Source organism: Gracilinanus agilis, chromosome 2, assembly GCF_016433145.1.
Source record: "Gracilinanus agilis isolate LMUSP501 chromosome 2, AgileGrace, whole genome shotgun sequence".
Lineage (NCBI taxonomy): Eukaryota > Metazoa > Chordata > Mammalia > Didelphimorphia > Didelphidae > Gracilinanus > Gracilinanus agilis.
Window position 1 is genome coordinate 638,765,402 of NC_058131.1, and position 23,192 is coordinate 638,788,593.

General features: G+C 35.8%; 1 protein-coding gene across 1 annotated transcript in view; it reads right to left on the minus strand.

Annotated features, from left to right (window-relative positions):
• Positions 1 to 5,098: 5,098 nt before the first annotated feature.
• The window catches only part of CHST15 (carbohydrate sulfotransferase 15), a 51,625-nt gene continuing 33,531 nt past the window's right edge, over positions 5,099 to 23,192 (minus strand). Inside the window, exons 5-7 of the mRNA XM_044665667.1 lie at positions 19,949 to 20,105; positions 7,266 to 7,413; positions 5,099 to 5,876 (exon numbers count right to left, since the gene is read on the minus strand). Of these exons, the coding sequence (XP_044521602.1) occupies positions 5,686 to 5,876; positions 7,266 to 7,413; positions 19,949 to 20,105 (496 nt within the window). The 3' untranslated portion in view covers positions 5,099 to 5,685. The remainder of the gene's footprint in view (positions 5,877 to 7,265; positions 7,414 to 19,948; positions 20,106 to 23,192) is intronic.

The following is a 23,192-nucleotide window of genomic DNA, read 5'->3' on the forward strand; positions in this document are numbered from 1 at the left end:
CTGGTAAAATAGAGAAAGCACTGGACCAAAGTCAGGAAGAATACGGTTCAAATCTCACTCTAGAGAATTACAAGTTGTGTAGCCATGGATCTTTGTGCCTCAGTATCCTCATTTGTAAAATGAAGGGGTTGGATTTCATGGCTACTCTTAGCTCTAAATTTATGATCTTATGATTCAATCTTCTTTGAAAGCAGGTTTAAGGGCACTGGCTACCTAAGAGATCAACCCGACTGCCTAACTTAATGCCTTTACTCTTTTTGCTCATTTAAAGTTGATTTCTTCCGCTGATGGGAAAACCAAACCAAACCAAAGTATAAGCTGTTCCTTCCTGTGCCTTTACCTTTCTTTTCTCTCCCTAGCAGTTAACATAATGAAACAAGGGATCCAAAGGGCTTTCAACTCTACATTCCCAAGGTGTCTGACGTGCCTGCCTCCCAACAAAATTTTGAATGAATAGCGTGGGAATCCAAAGATTTCTCAGAGTTGGAAGCAGAAGGATTTTTCACAGCAGTACATCCTGGGAATAAGAATCAGCTCTTAGCCCTGAGTACTGCTGTGGAGGACAAGTATGTGTTGTGTTTACATAGCATTTCCTATGTAGGTCTGTAGTGGTCATGAGGCAGGGCTTTAGGAAATAATTTGCTTTTTTGTTAACTGCTGGTTTATAAAGACCTCATTTCATTCTAAAGCAGAATCTGAAGCATCAGCCCAGGCTGAATCAGGCCTGGACTAGAAGAATCCCCTTCCAAATCCCCATTTAAACTCTTGGAATAAGCTTCTAGCTTGGAAGTCAACAAATTCAATTCCATTTTATGATGAGGAAACTGAGGCTCAGGGAAATTAATTAATTTGTCCCATATCACAAGAGCTACATATCAGAGGCAGGCTTTGAACCCAAGTTCTCTGGCTCCAGAGTCAATGTTCTATCCATGGTACCCGAATCACAACTCAACTCCACATCATTACTATGGCTTGTCAACTGGCTTTAGCCAATTACATTCATATATGACTAAGGACCTAGATCTTAAAAGGAGCCTAAATGGAATACTTCTATCTTTAAATACTCTCTCTTGCACAAATCTTAATCTTTCAGTATCTTAATAGAAGGTCTTTATGATAATGTCCCCATCCTCCATAAAATGACCAATTAGTAGCTAAACTTCAGATCTTCTATCTCTCTGAACTGACCTGGAAGTCAGTAGCTCAAACAGGGTTATGACCGTACACAATATCTTTCCAGTTTTGTGGCACCTCCTGGAGTTGACATTCTGGTGGTAGAATTGAATTTCTAAGTACCCTGCATTATCTCCATCCTCTTTGAGGCATTTGGCCAAGATTTTCTTGACCTTGTTATCATAAAACATGACATTTCCCACATGCCACTAAAAAACACATGGCAGCTAGGTGGTGCAGTGGATAGAATATTGAGCTTGGAATCAGGAAGACTCATCTTCATGAGCTCAAATCTGGCCTCAGTCATACTAGCTGTATGACCCTAAACAAATTATTTAACATTTTTTGCCATCTCTTCCTCATCTGTAAAATGAACTGGAGAAGGAAACATCAAACTATTTCAGCATCTTTGCCAAGAAAACCCCGAAAAGGGGTCAGAGTTGGATACAACTGAAAATAGATCAATTACCACACATATTTCTTGCTACATGTGGAAGACAGATGAGTCATAAGGCTCTTTTTTAAATTCTTCAGAGATTAATGCTCTATGTTGTCAAAAGAATGGAGGAAAGGCACCCCACCCGTAGACCATGGATGCATCTTTTATGATCAGTTAATGGGAGGACATGGACAAGAGTCAGAATGGTTGGGCAGGCATGAGTGGTGTGCAATCTGCATTTTTGGAGGGCATAACCATAACTGATGATGAGATCACAGATTGATTAGAATATTGTATAGTCTATATAGGATAACATTTTATTGTTGCTCTAGTCCAGAAGCCTAATGAAGATGTTCATAAGATAGGAACCATGATCAAATCACTTCTACCACTGATCAGGCATGTTAATTGACCTCCCTGCTGTACCACTTACCATCCCTATGGCTTCTTCATAGTCCAAAATAGCCTTCTCTGGTCACCATTTCCCTCTAAGTATTGTCTTCTCTATTAGAATAAACACATCTTGAGAGCAGGAACTGTCTTGCTTTTGTATTTGTTTCCTTAATATTTAAAAAAGTGCGTGGCATAGAGTAAGCATTTAATAAATGATCCATTCATTCATTCATTCATTCATTCATTCATTCATTCATTCATGAGGCAGATAGGCACAGTGAAAGAATAGAATGCTGGACCTGGGCTAGAAAGATTTGAGTTAAAATGGCAGCCCAGATATGTACTAGCTGTGTGACCTTGGGTAAGTCATGTCACTGCTGTTTCTTTGATTATAAAATGGAGCTAATAATAGCATCTACTTCCCAGGCTTATTGAGGAGATCAAACGACATATTTATAAAGTACTTAGCACAATGCCTCACACATAGTAGACATTTACTAAATGCTTGTTTAAAAAAAACACTAGCACTTAGCACATAGTAGGGATATAGCAAATACTTATTGACTGACTCATTCATTCACATATCCATTTCAATGATATAAAATACCCTGATGGGGAAAAAACATCAAATATATTTTAAAATAAACAACAGTGGCATACGCTCTTTGGATAACACTCATATGTAACCATATTTAATTGTGTTAAGTATTAATAAAAGTACAGTTTAATTATGTGAGTTGTTTAACATACTTTACGTAAATCAAGGAGTACAATTAAATACAATCAGGAAAACAACATTTGGAAGAATACCAATTCACTTGAACACCAGCTTTGTGAAAAATATCTCTTTTCACTTTGGTTTTAAATGAGAAGCCAGAGATACGCTGTCTCAGATCATGACTGTACAAACAGCCATTCTCTTTGCCACGAGCACTGTACCTCCAGGTTTGGACTTGGGGAGAGGGTCAGAAGAGGGAAGAGAGGGTTAAGGGAAAGCAGCCGCTAGAATTTTCAAAAAGAAAGCCTAGTGTTTAGGGAAATGATGCCAGAATGATATTATTACAGAAGTGTCAGGTGCTCACCTGCGTATAAAAGGATCAATAATAAACCAAATAATATTGAAAACAATACAATTTAATAATACTTCTGTAAGAAGCAGAATTACAATAATACATGTTCGTCACATGCATAGGTGTGCGTAAGAAAAAATCCTTGTTATGAACTACAGTTCATGTAGAATAGCAAAATATTTACTTAAAACTACACAAATTTATTGGCAAAGAAAGGAATCTATAAAAGGGATGTGTACAGAGAATTGGTGCTGTATCAGCATCCGTGCTGAAAGGTATCCACTTTAAAAAAGCATATACATTTTATATATGCATATATATACATATACATACATATACACAATAACACAAATAAATACACATGTTAAAGTGTTATCAACCTCAAGCCTCTTTGTGCTTTGACCAGACTTTTTTTTTCCCAGCCAAGGATCCTGTGAAAATAAGGTGAATTGTTTCTAAGCCAGTGGTGTAAAAAGCCACAGTTTTATTCTATTATAAAAGTGGCCTTGATTCTGCAGGTATATTTATCTCTATGTATCTATATCTATATCTATGCATCTTTATGTGTAGCTATAGAGATCTAGAAATAGAGCAATAGAGATAGATATGAACATACACTGGGCCCAGCACTCATTCAGTCCTACACACCGCACTGTGCATCTCTCTACGTTGGCAGAAAACAATGAAATGCCATTTCACTAGCTGAGGAAGAAGTAATCATAATAATTAGACCCTACTTTCACGCACGCATGCAAATGAAGATTTAGTACTTAGACATCTGCCCTTTCTGCCTTTGGCATATATAACCTTAAATCGAAGAACTTTGGTTCATGGAAACCCTCACTTTGATTTTAGTGCAAAAACTGAACATTGCCTGAATTTGGTTCTGTCTGGGATAGTGTAATGACCGACTCCCAAGTTTTCCATTGCATTGCCTTGATGGGTTCCAAACAATTACTGTGTCCGCGGATCCATGTCTAAACCAAATTTCCATTTTCCCCAGAAGAAGTCCTCTAAATACAATACTCATACCATTCATGCGCCACACACAAGCATACCCAATAGTAGTCCAATAGTAAGCCATGCATCTTATTTGTGAGATGGGGGGGAAACACAAAAAGTGTACAAGGGCATTTGGCAATAGTGTGGGTGGTAATGTGGAAACAACATCAGTCTAAAGGGAAGGGGAAAAAAAAGGAGAATGAGAAATGCAGCCAGCTGGGACTAAAAGATCCAGTTCTCTGACAACACTGTTCATATACCAAAGTCTTAAAACCGAACCTAGCTTTTCCATTTAAGTATATTAATTCTCTGAAGTCACTCATCCTTGTATCAATATAAAAAAATCTTCTTGGATAATAAACTGAAATCAAATGGAATGCAGCAAAAGAGAAATCGGGTGTGGAGAATGTTTAAATATAATAATTTTGAAAAATATTGTCCTTTTATGTATTAAGGTAAAAATCAACGCTTATGATGTAGGAAGTGAAAATCTGTGCCCTGGATGAGAATGCTGCTATTGTTTAAGACTGACACAACTGAAAAAGACAAAGAGAAATCATTTAGCCTAAAAAAAGAGAGAGAAATCATTTAACCTAATTTAGGATCATAGGTCATCTAGACTAACCCTCTCATTTCAAAGCTGAAGAAATTCGTATAACAGAGCCAGAATTTGAAAACAGGTCCTCTGATCCCCAAACCAACATAATTTCTGTTCATTTACTTTTTACATATAAAGTAATATAAATTCAATTAAAGGAAGGAAGCAAAGGGTATAAGCATTTATGTAGTGCCTACTCTGCGTCAGGTGCGTTACTAAGCTCTTTAACAAATATGATCTCATTTAAGCTTCAAAACAACACTGGGAAGTGTGTACCATTAATATTCTTATTTTACAGCTGAGGAAACTGAGGCATATAGCTGTTAAGTAACTTGCCCAGGGTAAGCCAGCAAGTAATTGTCTGAGGTCAGATTTTAATTCAGGTAATTGACTTCAAGACCAGCATTCTATCTGCTACTATCACTGTATAAAATCTTTATTTAACCAAATGCATTGTGGGATTTAAGAGGAGAGGGGGAAAATAAAGAGGAAAAGCCTCCCCAGCAATAAATGACTTTAAATGACTGAAACAGACATTCTTTGAAACTAACAATGAAAATATAATTTTGTAAAGTCAGTGATATGATCTTTAACATGCTCTATCAAATTTCAAAATTCTAACAAAAGTGGCATTATAAACCCATTGAAGACAAGGATTCTATCATCTTTCAGATCCCTTCACATGCCTGACATAGTGCTAGACAAATGGCAGAAGCTTAATAAATACTTATAAAATTGTGAGGGTAGAAAAAATATAATTCCATCATAGCAGTCCCCAACTGTTCAGAGGGAAAGTGTGCATTGCAAGGAGTCATTACAAGGATATTTGATACCCCAAAGTCTGAAATAATTATAATGAAATATGGTTTGCTAAGCCAAGAGAAGAAGGGCGAAAATCCTGGGATGAAGTCCATTATGCCAAGGATAAAACAACTGCCCATAAATAAATATCTTCTGATGAAAAGTAATAAAATCTTCTAGCATAGAGCTCATGATAGGGAATTCATTCTTTATGTCTGCTTCCAAGAAAAAGCTTCATCAGAAAGCACTTGAGCCAGTTTGGTATTAAAAGGCTCATAAAAGTCTTGGAGAATCTTTTTCGTGAGTAGAAACATGGGTCCCAGGTTCCGGTCCTCTGGACGTCTTGTATTCGATGCAGGACTCCTGGTAATCAGAGCTTCCTGTTTTTTATTTAAGGGCCCTGAGAAAAAGGGGACAAAAAGGCTCAGTTAAGGCAAGGAACTAAAAACAACTTTATTGAAAATTACAGTTTATTCTTCATATAGCTAAAAGAACTCTTCAAAATATATTTTCCAAATAAATTTATTAAAATAGAAGTGAGTGAGGACCAAATGAGATAATATGTATACCACCAAACACTATATAAATATTAACTTCTATTATGATGATTAACTGAATGGGCTGGTCTAATGTTTTATATTGCCTTTACTCGTCAGTAGCTACTAATTATCACTTTGGCTATGCAAGTTTAGCCAGTGACTCAGATAGAAGCAGAAGACCACAAAGATGACTGGGAGGAATGGGAACATCCCTAATGCTATTGGTAGCAGAATGTAGGGGATTGGTTTTACACCTTTATTTGGGGCTATACTGTTCTCTATAGATATCATATATAAAAGTGTCTTAGATATTAATGAGCATTTCACAAACATTACCGAATTATTTCCTTTGATTCCATAGGTAGCTAAGTGAAGCAATTTCTGAGAGGAGAGAAAGGAAGAAATGGAAGGACATGTCCTCTCTCCCTTGCCACTTGAAATCTCACACCATCAAGTCTGATTCAAATTATGGCAGAGAAAACACTATGTTTAGAGGGAGCCCTAAAATATTCTCCAAGCTTTTTCAGTAGGTCCTGTAATGGGACCACTTGGAGATACAGTTAAACAGCTTCTAAAGACTTCAGGTGATATATAAGAAAAATTGCTTGAAATAATAGGGATAATTCAATCCTATCTTTGGAAGGAAAACCTCCATGACCAAGAAATTTTTGAGTTGCATATAATAGGCCTATTTATTTCTGACAATATCCAATCAACAAAATTCTAGCATGACAAAAGGATTCAGACAGGTCCTGAGGATACATTGTGCTGTGAGATTTGATGCTTACTAGCCTGGACTAAACATTCTTTAAAAAATCAAGAAATTATTCAATACTACATTCCCACAATCAACAATTCACCTATAAATGTTCTTTCCTAATTATAATCAGTAGCATATTCTTTATCAGTGGAGTAGGTTTCGCTTATTATTCCAGACTTTGGTTCCCTATCCACTGAGCCCCAGATATACATATATAGGCTTTGTATGATCTGTTCTCAGAGATCATGTATGGATCTGAACAAAGGAATTAAGTGCCCCCACATCCAATGGATCAAAGTGAGAGGGGAAGGTCATGAGGTCTTTGAGTGATACTTACGATTCTCCCATTCTCAACAGAATTTTGCCTTAGCTCACTTTTGAGTATTATATCTGTCCTAGATTTCATTCTTTACTTTTAGAGTTTGCTCATTATCCTAACTTATTTAAGACTTTAAGGGAAACAAAAGAATTCACACAACTTTCTTCATACCTAAATTCAGGAACTGGAAAACTTTATTCATGGTATACTTGACATTGGATGCATGATCTTCTAGACGAAGAATCAGAATCTGTTCTTTGTCAAAAACAGTGAGCCAGTCTAAGAGATACACGACGTATAAGCCAATCTGGAGTCTTACCTAAAGACAAAAGGAGAGGGAAAACATTCTAAAATAATTCCAACAATTCCCTGAGATGTTATGAGACATTTTTTTTTGAGAACAGAAAATAAAACCTCTCCCCACTGAGATAATAATTCATAGTAGATGGCTTTCCTCTATTTCCTTCTTTAGACACTTTTTGTACCCAGCACTGAATATCTGGGTACCTGACATCATGAATATAAATCAGCTACACTGGTGATTTTTTCAACATTTTGACTAAATGATTGTGTGTGTGTGTCTACACGTGCCCATGAACATATGTCCCAAAAGTCTTACTGCAGTTTTAAGTTTTAATAGTTTTGGGGACACCCTGTATGTGCAAGATTATTCTATATATAAAAACACTGTACACTCGATGAGTTTACATATTAGAGATGAGAATCTATGAGACATTTGGCAAAATATATACCAATGTAAAATATTTTCATACTGCTATTAGTTTTCAACATTATTCATTTGATTGTCTCAATACTTCTGTGTAGGAGGATAAAGGAATGGGAAGCAATTAAGGGAGATAAACAGTGCCCCAAAGTTCATTAGCTTCTCTCCAACCCACATATATTGTTACCTTATTAATAGCCTCATAAAAAATACAAAACAAACAAACAAACAAAAAAAACAAAAAGAAAAAACCTTAAGCTGGTTTCTAATCTAAAGGGGAAAGTGTCTAAAGCAGGGGTCGGCAACGCATGGCTCTTGAGCCATATCTGGCTCTTTTGAGGGCCAGATATGGCTCTTTCTGCAGGAGCCATAAAATCCATTTTTTTTCAGGCTCTGTTACAGGAGCGCACACTGTGAGCACTGTACGGCTCTCACGAAATTACATTTTAAAAAATGTGGCGTTTATGGCTCTCATGGCCAAAAAGGTTGCCGACCCCTGATCTATAGTATACTCAGAAATAGTTAAATGTGTGCATATGGAATCTGAAAGAGTATTACAGGGATTTTACATGCAGTTGAAGCCTTTTCAGGTCTTTTCAATTCCCTCCATCAAATTCATTTATTTTTTCCAAAACAAAAAGCAGTGACCAGGCAGCTAAATGATAAAAATCTGACTATATTCATAAAACTGTTTAAGAGGTGAAGATGGAATGGAAGAGCCAGAGACTATCAGTCATCAGACCTGTGACCTAGACCTCAATCTGACTCACAAGTTTTATGTGATCTTGCACAAGTCACTAGATTTTTTAGAGATTTATCAACTTTGTTGATAGCATTACCATTTTCCCAGTTTTTATTGTTTAGTTGTTTCAGTTGTGCCTTACTTTTTGTGACCTTGTTTGGGATTTTTTTGGCAAAGATACTGGAGTAGTTTGCCATTTCCTTTTCCAGCTCATTTTACAAATGAAGAAAAAGAGGAAAACAGAGGTAAGTGACTTGGCCAGGATCACATAACTAGTAAGTATCTGAGGCTGAATTTAAACTAAGAATGATTAGTCTTCTTGACTCCAGGTTCAGTACTCTGCCGAAAATCTGCATGTCATCTTTAATTTTTCTATCTCTACTTCACCCAATCTGATGTCAGTTGGAAATATTTTCATTTTAATCAACCCAAAATACATGAGCAGTGCCTATAACATACAAAATCTAGAGACAGGAAGACCTGGGCCAAAAGCCTTGCCTCTGTCCATATTGGCTTTCTAATGCTGGCCAAGTCATTTAATTTCTCAGTGACCTGGGCAACTTGCTAAGACTATGAGTTGCAGAATATATGGATAATTTCTTTGGAAGAGTGAATTTCCCTTACTAGGGAGTTATTTATACTGATGAAGTTTCAGGTCCAGACAAAAACAAACAAAACAAATCAAAACAAAACATAAAACCAATGGGAAGAACATTGTGTTACATGCTGTCTCTGTCATCAAAGAATTTATGGTCTAATAAATGGCTGGGAAGATACAACATGGACCCTGGAAAAATGATACAAGAGTGGCAAAAAATTGGAAAATGAGGGAATGTCCCTCAATTGAGGAATGGCTGAACAAATTGTGATTTTCAATGGTGAAGGAATACTACTGTGCAAAAAGGAGTGATAAACTGCTGGATTTCCATATGAGCTGGAAAGACCTCCACGAACTGATGCGGAGTGAAATGAGCAGAACTAGGAGAACATTGTACACAGAGACTGAAACACTGTGGGACAACCATATATAATCAACTTCAGTTCTGATAGCAATGCAATGGATCCAGGAAAACCCCAAAGAACTTATGAGAAAGAATGCTATCCATACTGAGAGAAAAGAACTGTGGGAGTAGAAACACAGAAGAAAAACATTTGATTTTCACTTGTTTATATGGGTATGGATGTGGGGTTTTGATTTTGAAAACATAATTACAAAAATGAATAATATAGGGAAAAAAGAATGATACAAGGAAGAATATATAAGGACAACATGAGACCCAGACAAAATGCTATGAAAAATGTGAGACAGAAGAAATCACTTTTATCTAGCAAAGTCTAGGTAGAATCCATGGAGCAAGTAGCAACTCTATTGGATCCTAAAGGAAGGAAGGGATTTCACCAGAAATGGAAAAGAGGTCTATTCCAAAGTTAAAAAAAAAAAGAGCAGGGAATAATACATTTTATTCATTAGGCAATAGGGAACTAGTGAAGATTTTTGTAAAACAATAGCAAAACATATGGGATAAGACTTGCTCAGTAGTGCAGAGGAGTAGAGCAGTTAGGTGTTGCAGTGTGGATTGAGTGCCAGGATTAGAGTCAGGAAGACCTGAGTTCAAATGCAGTCTCAGATACTTACTAGCTGTGTGATCCTGGGCAAGTCACATCTATTTGCCTCAATTTACTCATCTGTAAAACTGGAGAAGGAAATGACAAACAACTCCAGGATCTTTGCCTAAAAAAACCCAAATGGGGTCATGAAGAATCAGACATGAATGAAAAAAACGACTGATTATGGAGGGTTGGAGATGGAAGAAAGATTGGGGACAAGAAAACAAATTAAAAGGCTATATTAGAAGTTATCTAGGTAATATTAAATGACAACTTAAAAGATGTTGGTTCATATAAATGGGAAGGCACAACAGTTATTGGGAAAGTAGAAATAAGAAGACTTCATAATCAGAAGAGTAAGGTATGGAATGCAAAAAGTCAGAAATGACTCCAATCTTGGAAATATGGCTATACCCTTATTAGAAATAATAAAGTAGTATGGGAAAGGGAAGTAGATTTGGGGGGGGGAAGATGTTAATTTCAATTTAAAATTTGTTAACTTTGATATGCTCTATGTCATTTGGAAACTAGAGCTCTGGGAAGAGACTGAGGAAAGAAAGAGAGAAGGAACCTTCTTCATAGAAAAGATAAAAATTCTCAAATCTGTCCTTTCCTTTGTATTTTCTCCTTCCTTCTAGTTCATCATTATGCTCCTTTCACCTGGATAATCATATAAGCTCCTAACATCCCCCCTTTTCTAGTCTCTCTCCATCTCCTTTCATTCTATTACCAAAGCAATCTTCCAGACCAAATGAAAAAAGTCATGAAGAAATTCCCTTCTTGAGCATATATCACAAGAAGTCAAAAACAGAAAGGCTCCATATTTACTGAAATATTCCCAGAAGCACATTTTGTGACAGCAACAAAGTTGCTGGTTGTTTCATCAACTGAGAATGTTGACCATTATGAATTTTGTTATATAAAGGTAATGGAATATTTGTGAGCTGTATTTGTGAGAAATATTTCTATTAGCCAATTATTAGCATTATTAAATGACATTAATTATATTAATTATATACTAATAATTAAATATGATTAATTAATTACGATGTTTACCTGCCCCCTCCTCTCCATTCATATTGTCACCAACATAATTCAAGTTCTCATCTAATCTTACCTAGGATATTCTAATAGAACCTTTTAACTTAATGAATATTAACCTATTAACTGATGAAGAGCACAAAAAAACGAAAACAATATAAACAACCAGTACAATAATGTAAATGAAAACATTAAAAGTTGAACTACGATGAAATGTAATGGTTAATCTCAGATTCAGAGAACAAATGATGAAACATACCTATCTTTTCTCCTGCAACAGAAAAATATGTATATGTGTGTATATGTGTAAGTGTGTGTATGTATGCACATGTGTACATGTACACTCTATAAGGATCTAATGGAATCTGTATCTATTAGGATCTGTATGGAACGAAGTATATGCTTTAAGGGTAGTTACATTCTTTTGGTTTGTTTGAATATTTTCTTTTTCAAGACAGGTTTTGTGTGTGTGTGTGTGTGTGTGTGTGTGTGGGTGTGTGTGTGGGTGTAAGGAGTGTTAAGAAGAAATGATTATGACTTTAAAATGAGAGGCATCAATTAAACTTCAAACAATCAATAAACAAGGATTGATTGATGCTTATATTTTGTTCCAGGCTTTGTGTTAAGCCCTGGGGGATACAAGATGCATTTAAATAGATGAATATAAGCTCTGTACAGAGTAGATGAAAAATAACCATTGAGAGAAGGACCTTAGAAGCTGGAAGGGACCAGGAAAGGCCTCCAGCAAAAAAAAAAAAAAAAAAAATCACATTTGGGGCAGCTAGGTGGCTCAGTGGATTGACAGCCAGTGCTAAAGACGGGAGGTCCTAGGTTAAATTTGACCTCAGATACTTCCCAGCTGTGTGACCCTGGGCAAGTCACTTGACCCCCATTGCCTAGCCCTAACCACTCTTCTGCTTTGGAGCCAATACACAGCATTGACTCTAAGATGGAAGGTAAGGGTTTAAAAAGGAAAAAAATATCACATTTTAAGGTAAATCTTCAATGATTGTAGGGATTCTAATAGGTGCTGGTGAGGAGGAAGAGCATTCCACCATCTGGTTGATAACCAGCACAAAGGTAGCCAGATGGGACAGTAGATAGAGGACTGGGACTGGAATTAGGAAGACTTGAGTTCAAAGTGACCCTAGGCAAGTCGCTTAACCCTGTTTGCCTCAGTTTCCTCATCTGAAGAATGAGCTAGAGAAGAAAATGACAACCAATCCAACTATCTGTCAAGAAAACCCCAAACAGGGTCACACAGAATCAGACATGACTGAAAAGACTGAACAACCACCACAACAAAGGCATAGATAAGGTGAGACAAGTGCAAGATGTAACAGAAAATAGGTCAGTGTGGAAGGACCATACACAGAATAAATAGACTGTAAGAGAGGAAGAACAGAAGAAGGCAGGACAGAAAGGGCCTCCAATAACAAAGTAGTTTCTATTTTGTCATAGAAGTTATAAGGGTGACATGGGCAAACTTGGGCTTTAGGAAAATCACCTGGCAGGTATATAGAAGATGGTCTAGAGCAGGAGAAAATCTGAGTTTGGGAGACCTATCAGAAGATTATTGCCAGTCCAGATGAGAGCTGATGACAAGAACTAGGACTGCAGTTATTTGAACTGAGAGAAGAGCAATTATATGAGATGTGGTGGAGTTAGAAACGATAAGATTTGGCATTTGGCTGGACAATGAACAAGGTTAAGAGATAAGGAATTTGTAAAAAACTTTTTATGGAAAAACAGGGTGAATAAATGGTCTCTATTTCAACTGTAGTAGTTAGTACTATTTGAAATCAGCCAGCTGAACTCTATGCAATATTGCTCATATGATAACAAAAGCTAATGTTATAAAGTGACCATTATGTTTCTAAGTGTTGTGCTTGACTACAGATCGAGCAGAGGATCAAAATGGGGTTGGGGAAATGATGGCCAAGATGAGTTACTGACATATCTTCCACCTGCTTGCCTCAAGTGAATCTAACAAGATTTGATTCAATGAATACTTATTAAATGCCTCCTATGTATAGAGCAAAGACTCTGGAGGGAGAAAAAAGATAAAACTTAATTCCTGATCTCTTGGAAGCCAATAAGTGAGTAAGGGATTGAAGCAGGTGACCAGAATACAAAAGAGACTTTGGCTGTACAGGGAGCGCAATGTACTATGTCAGCAATGAGAAAAAAAGAGGAAAAAAATTAAGTTAAATCTGTGATGTTATTAGTGTAGAGTCCTTGGTTACTTTCTCTGCTACATAGAGAATTTCCTAGAACACTGAGAAGTTAAGTGACTTGTCCGGGGTCATGAAACGAGTATGAATCCAAGGAGTTCCTTGAACCTATTTCCACCTTAAATCCTAACTCTGAAGCCAGCTCTCTTTATCTATACACCATACTGTTTCTATAAGGGAAAAGCCTTTTCAAAAATAGTTCATGTTTACATAGCACTTCACAATCTACAAAGTACTTTCTTCACAATAATTCTACATGCTGTGTTATGGAAATATTTCCCCTCACAGATGATAAAACCAAGATTTAGATGGGAAATAATTTGCTCAAATTCACACAGTTAACAAAGTGATGATGCCAAGACTTGATCTCAGGTTTTCAGACAACATATCCACGTGCTCTTATATTACCAGATAAAGATAATGACTTGTGACTGGAGGCAATTATTTCTCTTAAAATCAATTTCCAAAATGATCTGAATTTTTTTAAAAAGCCTTATTTTCCATCTTAGTGTCAAATTGAAGACAGAAGAAATAGTAAGGGCTAGGAAGTTGGTGGTAAGTGATTTGCCCAAGGTCACACAGCTAGGAAGTGCTGAGGCCAGATTTGAAACCAGGTCCTCTTGATTCCAGGGTTGATCCTCTATCCACTGTGCTACCCACCAGTCCCAATGATCTGAATTTTGAAAGGGACCTATTGGTATTTGCACTTAATTGCTTAAAAAATATATATTATCTCTTTTCAAAAATAGTTCATGTTTATATAGCACTTTACAATCTACAAAGTACTATCTTTGTATGTATACAAGGTATGTACGTGTGTGTGTGTGTGTGTGTGTGTGTGTGTGTGTGTGTGTGTATCAGCTAGGAGACAATGACATTGTTCTGGTTCTATAAATGAAGGAAGTTAAAGAAATGCTGAGAATAATTAAAACATCCAATTCCTTCATGAGGAATTTAATGACTTTTATCCTAATTGCCCAGAAGCATTTTCCCCCATTGATATATTTTCATCATTTTTAAAGAGACCCTGATCCTGAGGTCTCTTTTAAAAGGTCCACTTTAAAAGTAGGACAAACCACAAGAGATTCTGAAGAGACTTGGATTTGACTCCCCTTCGTAACCTCAAGAAAGTCACTCACCCACTCTCTGCCTCAGTTTCTTCATCTATAAAATGGTGGATTAGATTCAATAAGGTGGCCATTTAGGTCCTTTCCAGCTTTCTATTCATGAATCTATGATTTTTCCATGTATCTGGCAATGTCTGAGGGCCACTCTACTAGTCATGTGATGGGAAAAGTTTTGCCAAATGGTTTAAAGAGGGAATGCAGATAACATTTAAAGTTCATTTGCTTTGTTTATATGGGGATTTACTTTAACTATGAAAAAAGACATTACTAAGATCAAATGAAATAATATTTGTAAAGTAGTCTGAGGCTTAATAATATTTGTTGTTTTCCCCTTTTCCCTTGCACAATGAAAAAATTGCAAATTTAAAAAGTGATGCAAAGCACACAATGGTATAGAAGATGTTTATATAAGATTTTCATTTATGAACAGAAGGAAATATATACTATAAAGTTATTAAAATAAATTGGTATTCTATTCCAGGCGATTTCCTTAACATATCCTATGTAGAGCCTCCCCATTATTTCTCATCTTGAGCTTTTGCTCACCCTATGTTCTTTGCCAGAAATCTCTATTTTCTGCATTTGTCCAGGCCTTATCTAAGTTTTAAGTATCTACTGAAGTCAATTTCCTTCTATATAAGCCCTTCCTAGCACACACTGAAATCTTTAGAGTCTCGACTTTTTTATTTTGTGGAAATAACTGAATGAGGAATATAGAGACCTGAGTTACTGCTAGCTAACAATAATAAAAACAAATATATTATATTTAATGTAACATATAACATCATATACAATTACACACACATGTATATCTGCAAGAATAGCATTTATACAGTGCTTTATGGCTTACAGCACTTTTTATGTTAACTTATTTGATACTTACAATCCAGTGAGGCAGATGCTATTGCTATCTGCATTTTACAAAGGAGGAAACTGAAGTAGACAACAGTTTAGTGACTTGCCCAGCTTATGTGGGTAGGTAGATTTGAACTTGAATCTTCCTGATGTTCTACCCATGGCACCACCAAGCTGCCTTTAGGTTTCACCCTTATCACCAATTAACTCTAAGTTCTTATGTAAGCCATCATGGTACAGGGAAAGAGTGCTGAACTTAAAAGGATGTATTTGAAGTCATCAGATCTGCTATTGATTCTGCCACTGTGATCCTAGGCATAGTACATGATCTCTTTAATCTTCAGGTTCCTCATCTATAAAATCAGAGGTCTGGCCTAGATTAGACATATGTAACCCACAACACTTCTGAGTGTGGCCTTAAACCAGATTAAACTGTAATTGCTCATCATTTAACAAAATAAATAAAAGTAAAAGTAAAGCATAGATAAAATCTTATCTTAAAATTAAGCCAATATGCAGCCCTCAGGGATGCTTATGTATGAATTAATGGCCTCCATTTCTACTGGAGTGTGACACTACTGGCCCCAGTGATATCTAAGGTGCCTTCCAGTCTAGATTTTCAGTCCTATATAACCTCTTTTCTTAATTCCTTCATTGACAAAATGGGAATAACACTTGCCATAACCAGTTTGTTGAGAGATGCAGAAAACATTAAGTGCTGGGAGAACTTTGTTGTTCAGTGATTTCAGTCATGCCTGACTCTTTGTGATCCCATTTTGGAGTTTTCTTGGCAAAGATCCTAGAGTAGTTTGCTACTTCTATCTCAGGTTTGTTTTACAGATGAGGAAACTGAAGCAAATAGAATTAAATGACTCACCCAGGGTCACACAGCTATTGAATATCTGAGGCTAGATTTGAACTCAATTCTTCCTGACAGCAGGCTCAACATTCTATCCTCTGTGCCATTTAGGAAATGATAAATTGCCATATAGATATAAAAATATTGCTTCATTACCTGACTGCCTCCTCCCTTTCCAAACTTCTTACTTACCTCCACGTATCCTACTGCCCAGTGATACTGACCACTTTGCTTTCCTCACCCAAGATTCTCTATCTCATGACTACAATTTTCACTAGCTGTTCTTACACCTGCAGTGCTCTCTCCTCCTAATCCCCAACTCCTGACTTCCCTGGATTCTTCAGTTCCCAACAAAAATCCCCTCTTTTACAAGAAGTATTTCCTGACCCCCCTTACTGCTAATGGTTTCCCCCTTCTATACATCTTATTTGTATGTAACTGTTTTCATTTTGTCTCACCCATTAGACAGTGAGCTCCAGGAGAACATGGGATGTCTTTTGACAGTCTTTGAAACTTTGGCATTTAGCATGGTGCCTGGAATGAGGTAAGCCCTTAATAAATGCACTTTACTCCTGTCTCCTCAACTGAACTATAAATTCCTTAAAAGCAAGGTTTGTCTAATACTCTGTTTCTCTACTCTCATTCCTCGCGAGCTCAGCAGCTACAGTCTTGTGTTAATGCTTGCTGGTGGGGATAAATGCCAAGGAATTAGTTCATTAGCAATAAGCACATACCTTTTGGACAGCAGGTCCTAAGTGCCATGTACTTCTTTTAATGAAGAACATATCAGGACAGTGGAAATGAGGGTAACAGGGTTTCCACTCTCTCAGTATCCTTTCAGTACTAACTCTAGCCACTGGCAAATCCCCCCAAACTGGGCCTGGATAACTCTCTAGGTCAATTTTTACATGATTAAACATTGTTTAAGGCTCCTCCAGCTACAAAATAACTAAAATAACCAACCTCACTTGTGTTCAGGCACAGTAGTTACTAGTTTTCAATTCATTTAAAATTCATGGAGCAGTCACCAATGTGAATGATTTCTCTCAAAATTTTAAGACCAAGAACACAGTCAACAAGGTAACAGTTAAATCAATTTGGTCATAGCCTACTCGCTGGATACAAAGAAATCAATGAATCAAGTGAGACAGTAGAGTAAGAAAGAGACCTCAATTTTGATTCAAAAAACCAGGTTCAAATTCCAGTTCTGCTCTGAACAACCTAAATGACTTTAGGCATGATGGTTCTGATTGGGTGAAGAAATGTCTGTCTATTTCCCTTCCTAATGCCACTCATTGTACAATTTCCAAATTCTGATCATGAAATTTTGGATACTATGAATAGGATCAAAATTGTGATTTTTAAAGACTTTAGTCATGTAGTGGGAAATGAAAAGTCCTGTGATTTCTTAACTCATGCAACTTCTATGATGTCCTCTAAAACATTTAATAAGCACTTTATTATTTTATGTGAGCTTTGGTCTCATTCCAACAAATCATTCTGGTCAATCAATAATGCCATACTTACAACAGACACATAAAATGGTGTATTTATAGGTAAAGGACAATGAAATCTCAGGAAATGTTCTAGTGGGTAAAAGTGGTAGAGTTATTGGTTGCTGTTGGGTTTTCTTCTGTTCTTACTAAGACTGGCACCAACACCATCACTGACTATGCAAAGATATGTCTGATGGTTCATGCTTTTGTTGTCAAATATAGTAGGAGATGGATACCTTGAAAAATTACTGAGCTGACCTCCACCATGAGAATGACTGAACAGGGACTCAAGCCAAGTTGTCCTTACTGTGTTTCATAAATGGCATTCATTCTCTCGTCTTTGTATCTTTGAATTGGATATTCGCCCATGCCTATTATACTTTGTCTTCTCCCCTCATCTCTCAGCATCTTAAATTTCCTTTAAGATTCAGGCAAAGGGCCCCCTTCTACAAGAAGCCTTTCATGATGCTCCCCACAGCCCATGACCTGCCAAATGCTACTGCTTTGCATTTACTTCACACACATATAGAGTATTTGCTTGATATATGTATGCATTTATATATCAAGTAAATAAAAATATATGTATATATACCAAGTAAATATATATATGTGTATGCATGCATAAACACACATATATACACAAAAACACATCTGCATCTTTCTTAATATGTTTATGTGTATAAACACATACATACATTATATAGCACATAATATACTGTATATGTGTATATATTTCTCTCTAGATATGTATCAGCATCCATATTATATAGTAGAAATATAGTATATATATATATTTATTTATCCAGATATTTACATAAGTATAATATTAACACATCTATATATAATGTATAGTATATATAGGAAAGTAAATAGATATGTTTATATAGATATATATGTATATGTAAATATCATATAAATGTACACATATGTAATATAGATTATAGCATATTATATGTATATCTATATGTATATAAACAGAGAGATATCTTACATGTCTTCTTTGACAGATGGAGGCTCTTTAAGGACAACAGATTGTTTTACTTTTGTCTTTATACCCCCCAAGTCTTAGCTCAGTACCTAGAAAATAGAGGCCCCCTAATAAATACTTGTTCATGTCATTTATGGTCTGAGATCCAGAAACTGTGACTATTCCCAAGTCCTTTTATTATACACTTTTATTCTCTTCAGTGAATCCTTCCCTCCTTCCCTCTTGGCAGAGGTCTCTCCTCCATAACTTCTGAGTTCTTCTAACACAGAACTCATAAGATCCTTATTATATACTGCTTTGCAAGATAATATGAAGATATAGCTCATCTTCTCTACACAGGATTTGAACTCCAGTCTTCATGAATCTTATCCACTATGCCACCTAATTGTTACTGTTTAGCTACCTCTACTTCATTGGCTTCCGCAATCTTGTTTAAGAAGTATTTCCAACAATCTGTATACTTAACATTGTGCTCAACATATAGTAGAGGTTTAATAAGCGCTTGCTGACTTGGAGTAGAATTTGCATGGAATGAGGAAACTATTCTGGAAACTAATCAAAATATCATGAACTGAGGTAAACCATCCCTAATTTAAATGCTCTGAACTTGCAAAAGACAATAAAAAACTTTCTTTGTATTAAAAAAATAAAGAAAAAGAAAGGTGCTCATGAATTTAGATAAGAAATACAAAATTGAGCAGCAGATGGTATATTCCGTTTGATAGTCAGTCATGTGAAACATTGGTGGTTACTGGTATACAATTTAAAACAAATAAAATATTTTAAAATTAAACCTTAACTTTGACAAATAGAATACCTATTCATAAGGTAATTTTCAGGTTGGTTATTATTCTCAATCAGGAATTTTGAATGGATTTGGAATAAAAAGCCACACCAAATGGTAATGTAAAAAAAAAGTGCCCTCATTCTCTAGGAAAGCAAGAAGATGTGGCTCTTGGTGGATCATCAACAGGGAACAAAGTGAGAAAAATGCTTTTTCACTGACCTGCATATCTATTTTAATGTTATCTACCTCTCAAAGGGCTCTCTGAACAGTATTTGCACATTAAAACACTTCTTCCTGTTTATATGCTAAAATTCTGAACCACATTTCCACTTAGATAATAACAGCAAAATAGCTCATTATTGAGAGAAGGCAAAGGATTTTGTGAATACATACAGGCATGGCATTATTCAGTGTGTTGTTGTAGACACAGGCTCGCAATGAATAATCCAACATGCAATTTTCAAACAGCTGCAGAGATTCTGCCACTTTTTCATGGAAATCTTCAGCAGATTTATTGGAACTTGCAAAGTATAGATAATCTGAGTACAACCTGTAAATGAAATATAGATGGATATTTTACTGTATGTGAATGCAGAAGAGCTCAGCTTCCATGACAATGGAAACCAAGGTCCACATTATAGTTATTATTTATTAAAATGCTATTTTTCCTTTTGTATTATGTCTCTTCTGTTTTACCCATTTGCCACTTCTTCCTATCACCATGTTCAGGACTACCAAACTCTTTTTATAATAATGCTAACTGTACTGACTAAGAAGTAGAAGGGTGGATCAATGGAATAGATTAGGAGTAGATGACCTTGGCAATCTAGTGTTTGATAAACCTAAAGATCCTAAATTTGGGGACAAGAACTATTTGTCAAAAACTGCTGCGAAAATTGGAAAACAGTATGGGAAAAATTAGGTATCAATCAATGTCTCACACCCTATACCAAGATAAGGTCAAAATGGGTATGTGATTTAGACATAAAGGGTAATATTATAAGTAAATTAGGGGAACGTAGAATAATTTACCAGTAAGATTTAAGGAGATGGGAAGAATTTATGAACAAATCAGAGATGAAATATTATAATATGTAAAATGAATAATTTTGATTATAGTAAATTTAAAAGGTTTTGAAAAAAAACCCCAAATCAAACAAGATTGGAAGGAAAAAAACAAATTGGGGAAAAGATTTTATAACAAATTTCTCTGATAAAGGTCTTATTTCTCAAGCATCTAGAGAACTAAATCAAATTTATAAGAATACAAGTCATTCTCCAATTGAAAAATGGTCAAAGCATATGAATAAGCAGTTTTCAGAGCTATCAATACTCATATGAAAAAAGTGTTCTAAGTCCCTCTTTATTAGAGAAATGCAAATTAAAACAACTCTGAGTTACCACCTCACACTTATCAGATTGGCCAATATGACAGTAAAGGAAAATGATAAATGTTGGAGGTGATGTGGCAAAATCGGGACACTAATGCATTGCTGGTATAATTATGAACTCATTCAGTTATTCAGTAGGGCAATTTGGAATTATGCCCAAAGAGCTATAAAACAATGCAAACTCTTTTATCCAGTAATTCACTATTAGGTTTGTATCCTGAAGAGATGAAAAAAAAGGGGGAAAGGACCTACTTTTCCAAAAATATTTATAGTTGCTATTTGTATGATGGCAAAGAATTGGAAATTAAAGGGATGTCCATTAATTGGAGAAAGGCTGAATAAATTGTGGTATATGATGGTAATGGAATACTATTGTGCTGAAAGGAATGATGAACAGGATACTTTCAGAAAGAGCTGGAAAGATCTTCATGGACTGATACAGAGTGAAAAATAAGCAGAACTATCATCAGCAATATAATGATCCAGGACAATTCTGAGGGTCTCATGACAAAGAAAGCTATCTACTTCCAGAAAAAGAACTGTTGGGAGTCAGAATGCAGATGAAAACATGATTTTTCAATTGTCTATTTGGGTTTGTTAGAGCATTTTGGTTTTAGAAGATTACACAGTTATGAAAATTCTTTACATGTATAACCAGATCAAATTGCCTACAAGCACAGAAGGGGGAAAGGAAGGAAGTCAGGGAGATAATTTTGATCATGTAACTTAGGAACTTGTGTGGAAATATTTTATTACAGATAATTGGCAAAAAATAAAATAAAAATATTAAAAAACCATTGCCAACTTCATGTGAAATTTTATTTTTGTAAGGATCTTTAATCCATTTATATTAGTCTGAAACTTGTACCAGAAGTCTTTTCTTGCATTTTCTAAGTAGCTTCAAACTATGCTTTGTTTTCAAACCATCTACTAAAACATGGTGTCAGACTTTGTAATTAGCCAATTGCAGGGTAGAGACTGTGAAAATCATAGATAATTTCTATTTCAAGCCTCTGTCTTATAAAAGAAAGAAGAGTGTTGTTATTCTTCTGATGTTACATTTCTACAAAATATTCATTATACATTTATACATACATATATACATGAATAACTTTTTAAAAAATCAAGTCATTCATTGTAGAAGGAGAATTAATTACTACATTATACTTGTACATCTATACCTTATAATTATGTACCCAAATTCCCTCACTTCACAGATGAGGAAAATAAGGCCAGAGAAGTTAAAGAATTTGTTTAAGATTGACTAATTTAAGCACAATAGTAGAAGAGGTAGGATTGGAACACAGGTCCCCTTATTCTCCCTTTTGTGTATATACTCATAAAAACTGCACTCTGTCCATTATTATGTAACCAGGCCATCTTTTTTTTTTTCTTTTAATGGTCATGAATACCTCTGAAAGCAGCCCATATGTTCTTCCCAGGTTGAGTTCATTATCTCTAATCTCATCTGTAGCCTGCTAACTCCAACCTTGACTGGCATCACCTCTCTCAGCTTCCTTTCTTAAAGATAAAGTACCAAACTCCTCCCAATGCCTTCCTTTAGAAAGGACAGAAACTGAACATTTTATCCTCACTCTACCCTGCATCTGCTGCTTTACCTGGTTCCAACAAGATACTCTTGTGCCAGGTACTCCCAGATGTCTTGTCTCCCTCCCTTTTCCTCCTTCCTTTCAGGTGTATGTTCTCCCATCCCATTGGATTTTAAGCTCCTTGAGGGTGAGGACTGTCTTTCTGTTAATAGTGTCCCCAGCACCTTGCACAGTGCTTGGTGCATAGAAGGCACTGAATAATTTTTATTAGATTGGATTGGATCCAAAACAGATGACAGATATGCATATATTACAATATGCAACACTGGAGACCATGCCAACATCAAAAAGATAACAAATCCATGCATACAAATACCTTTCTTTGCACAGCATCTAACACAATAATAACAACATAACATGTAGTTGGGACTTCTTAAGTATTTTTTTATTTGATAAAAGCAATGAGATGGCACAGAATACTGGACCTAGAGTTAGGAATATCACAAATCCAGTTTCAGACATTTACTAGTTATATGATGCTGGACAAGTCACCTCACTCATGAATCCTGATTTCATCATCTGTATAATGGGGATGTTGAGGATAAAATAAGACACTTATGAATTACTTTGTGAATTTAAAAGCACCATGTACATACTAATTATTTTGTATTACTGTTATTTTTGTTGTTGTCTGAT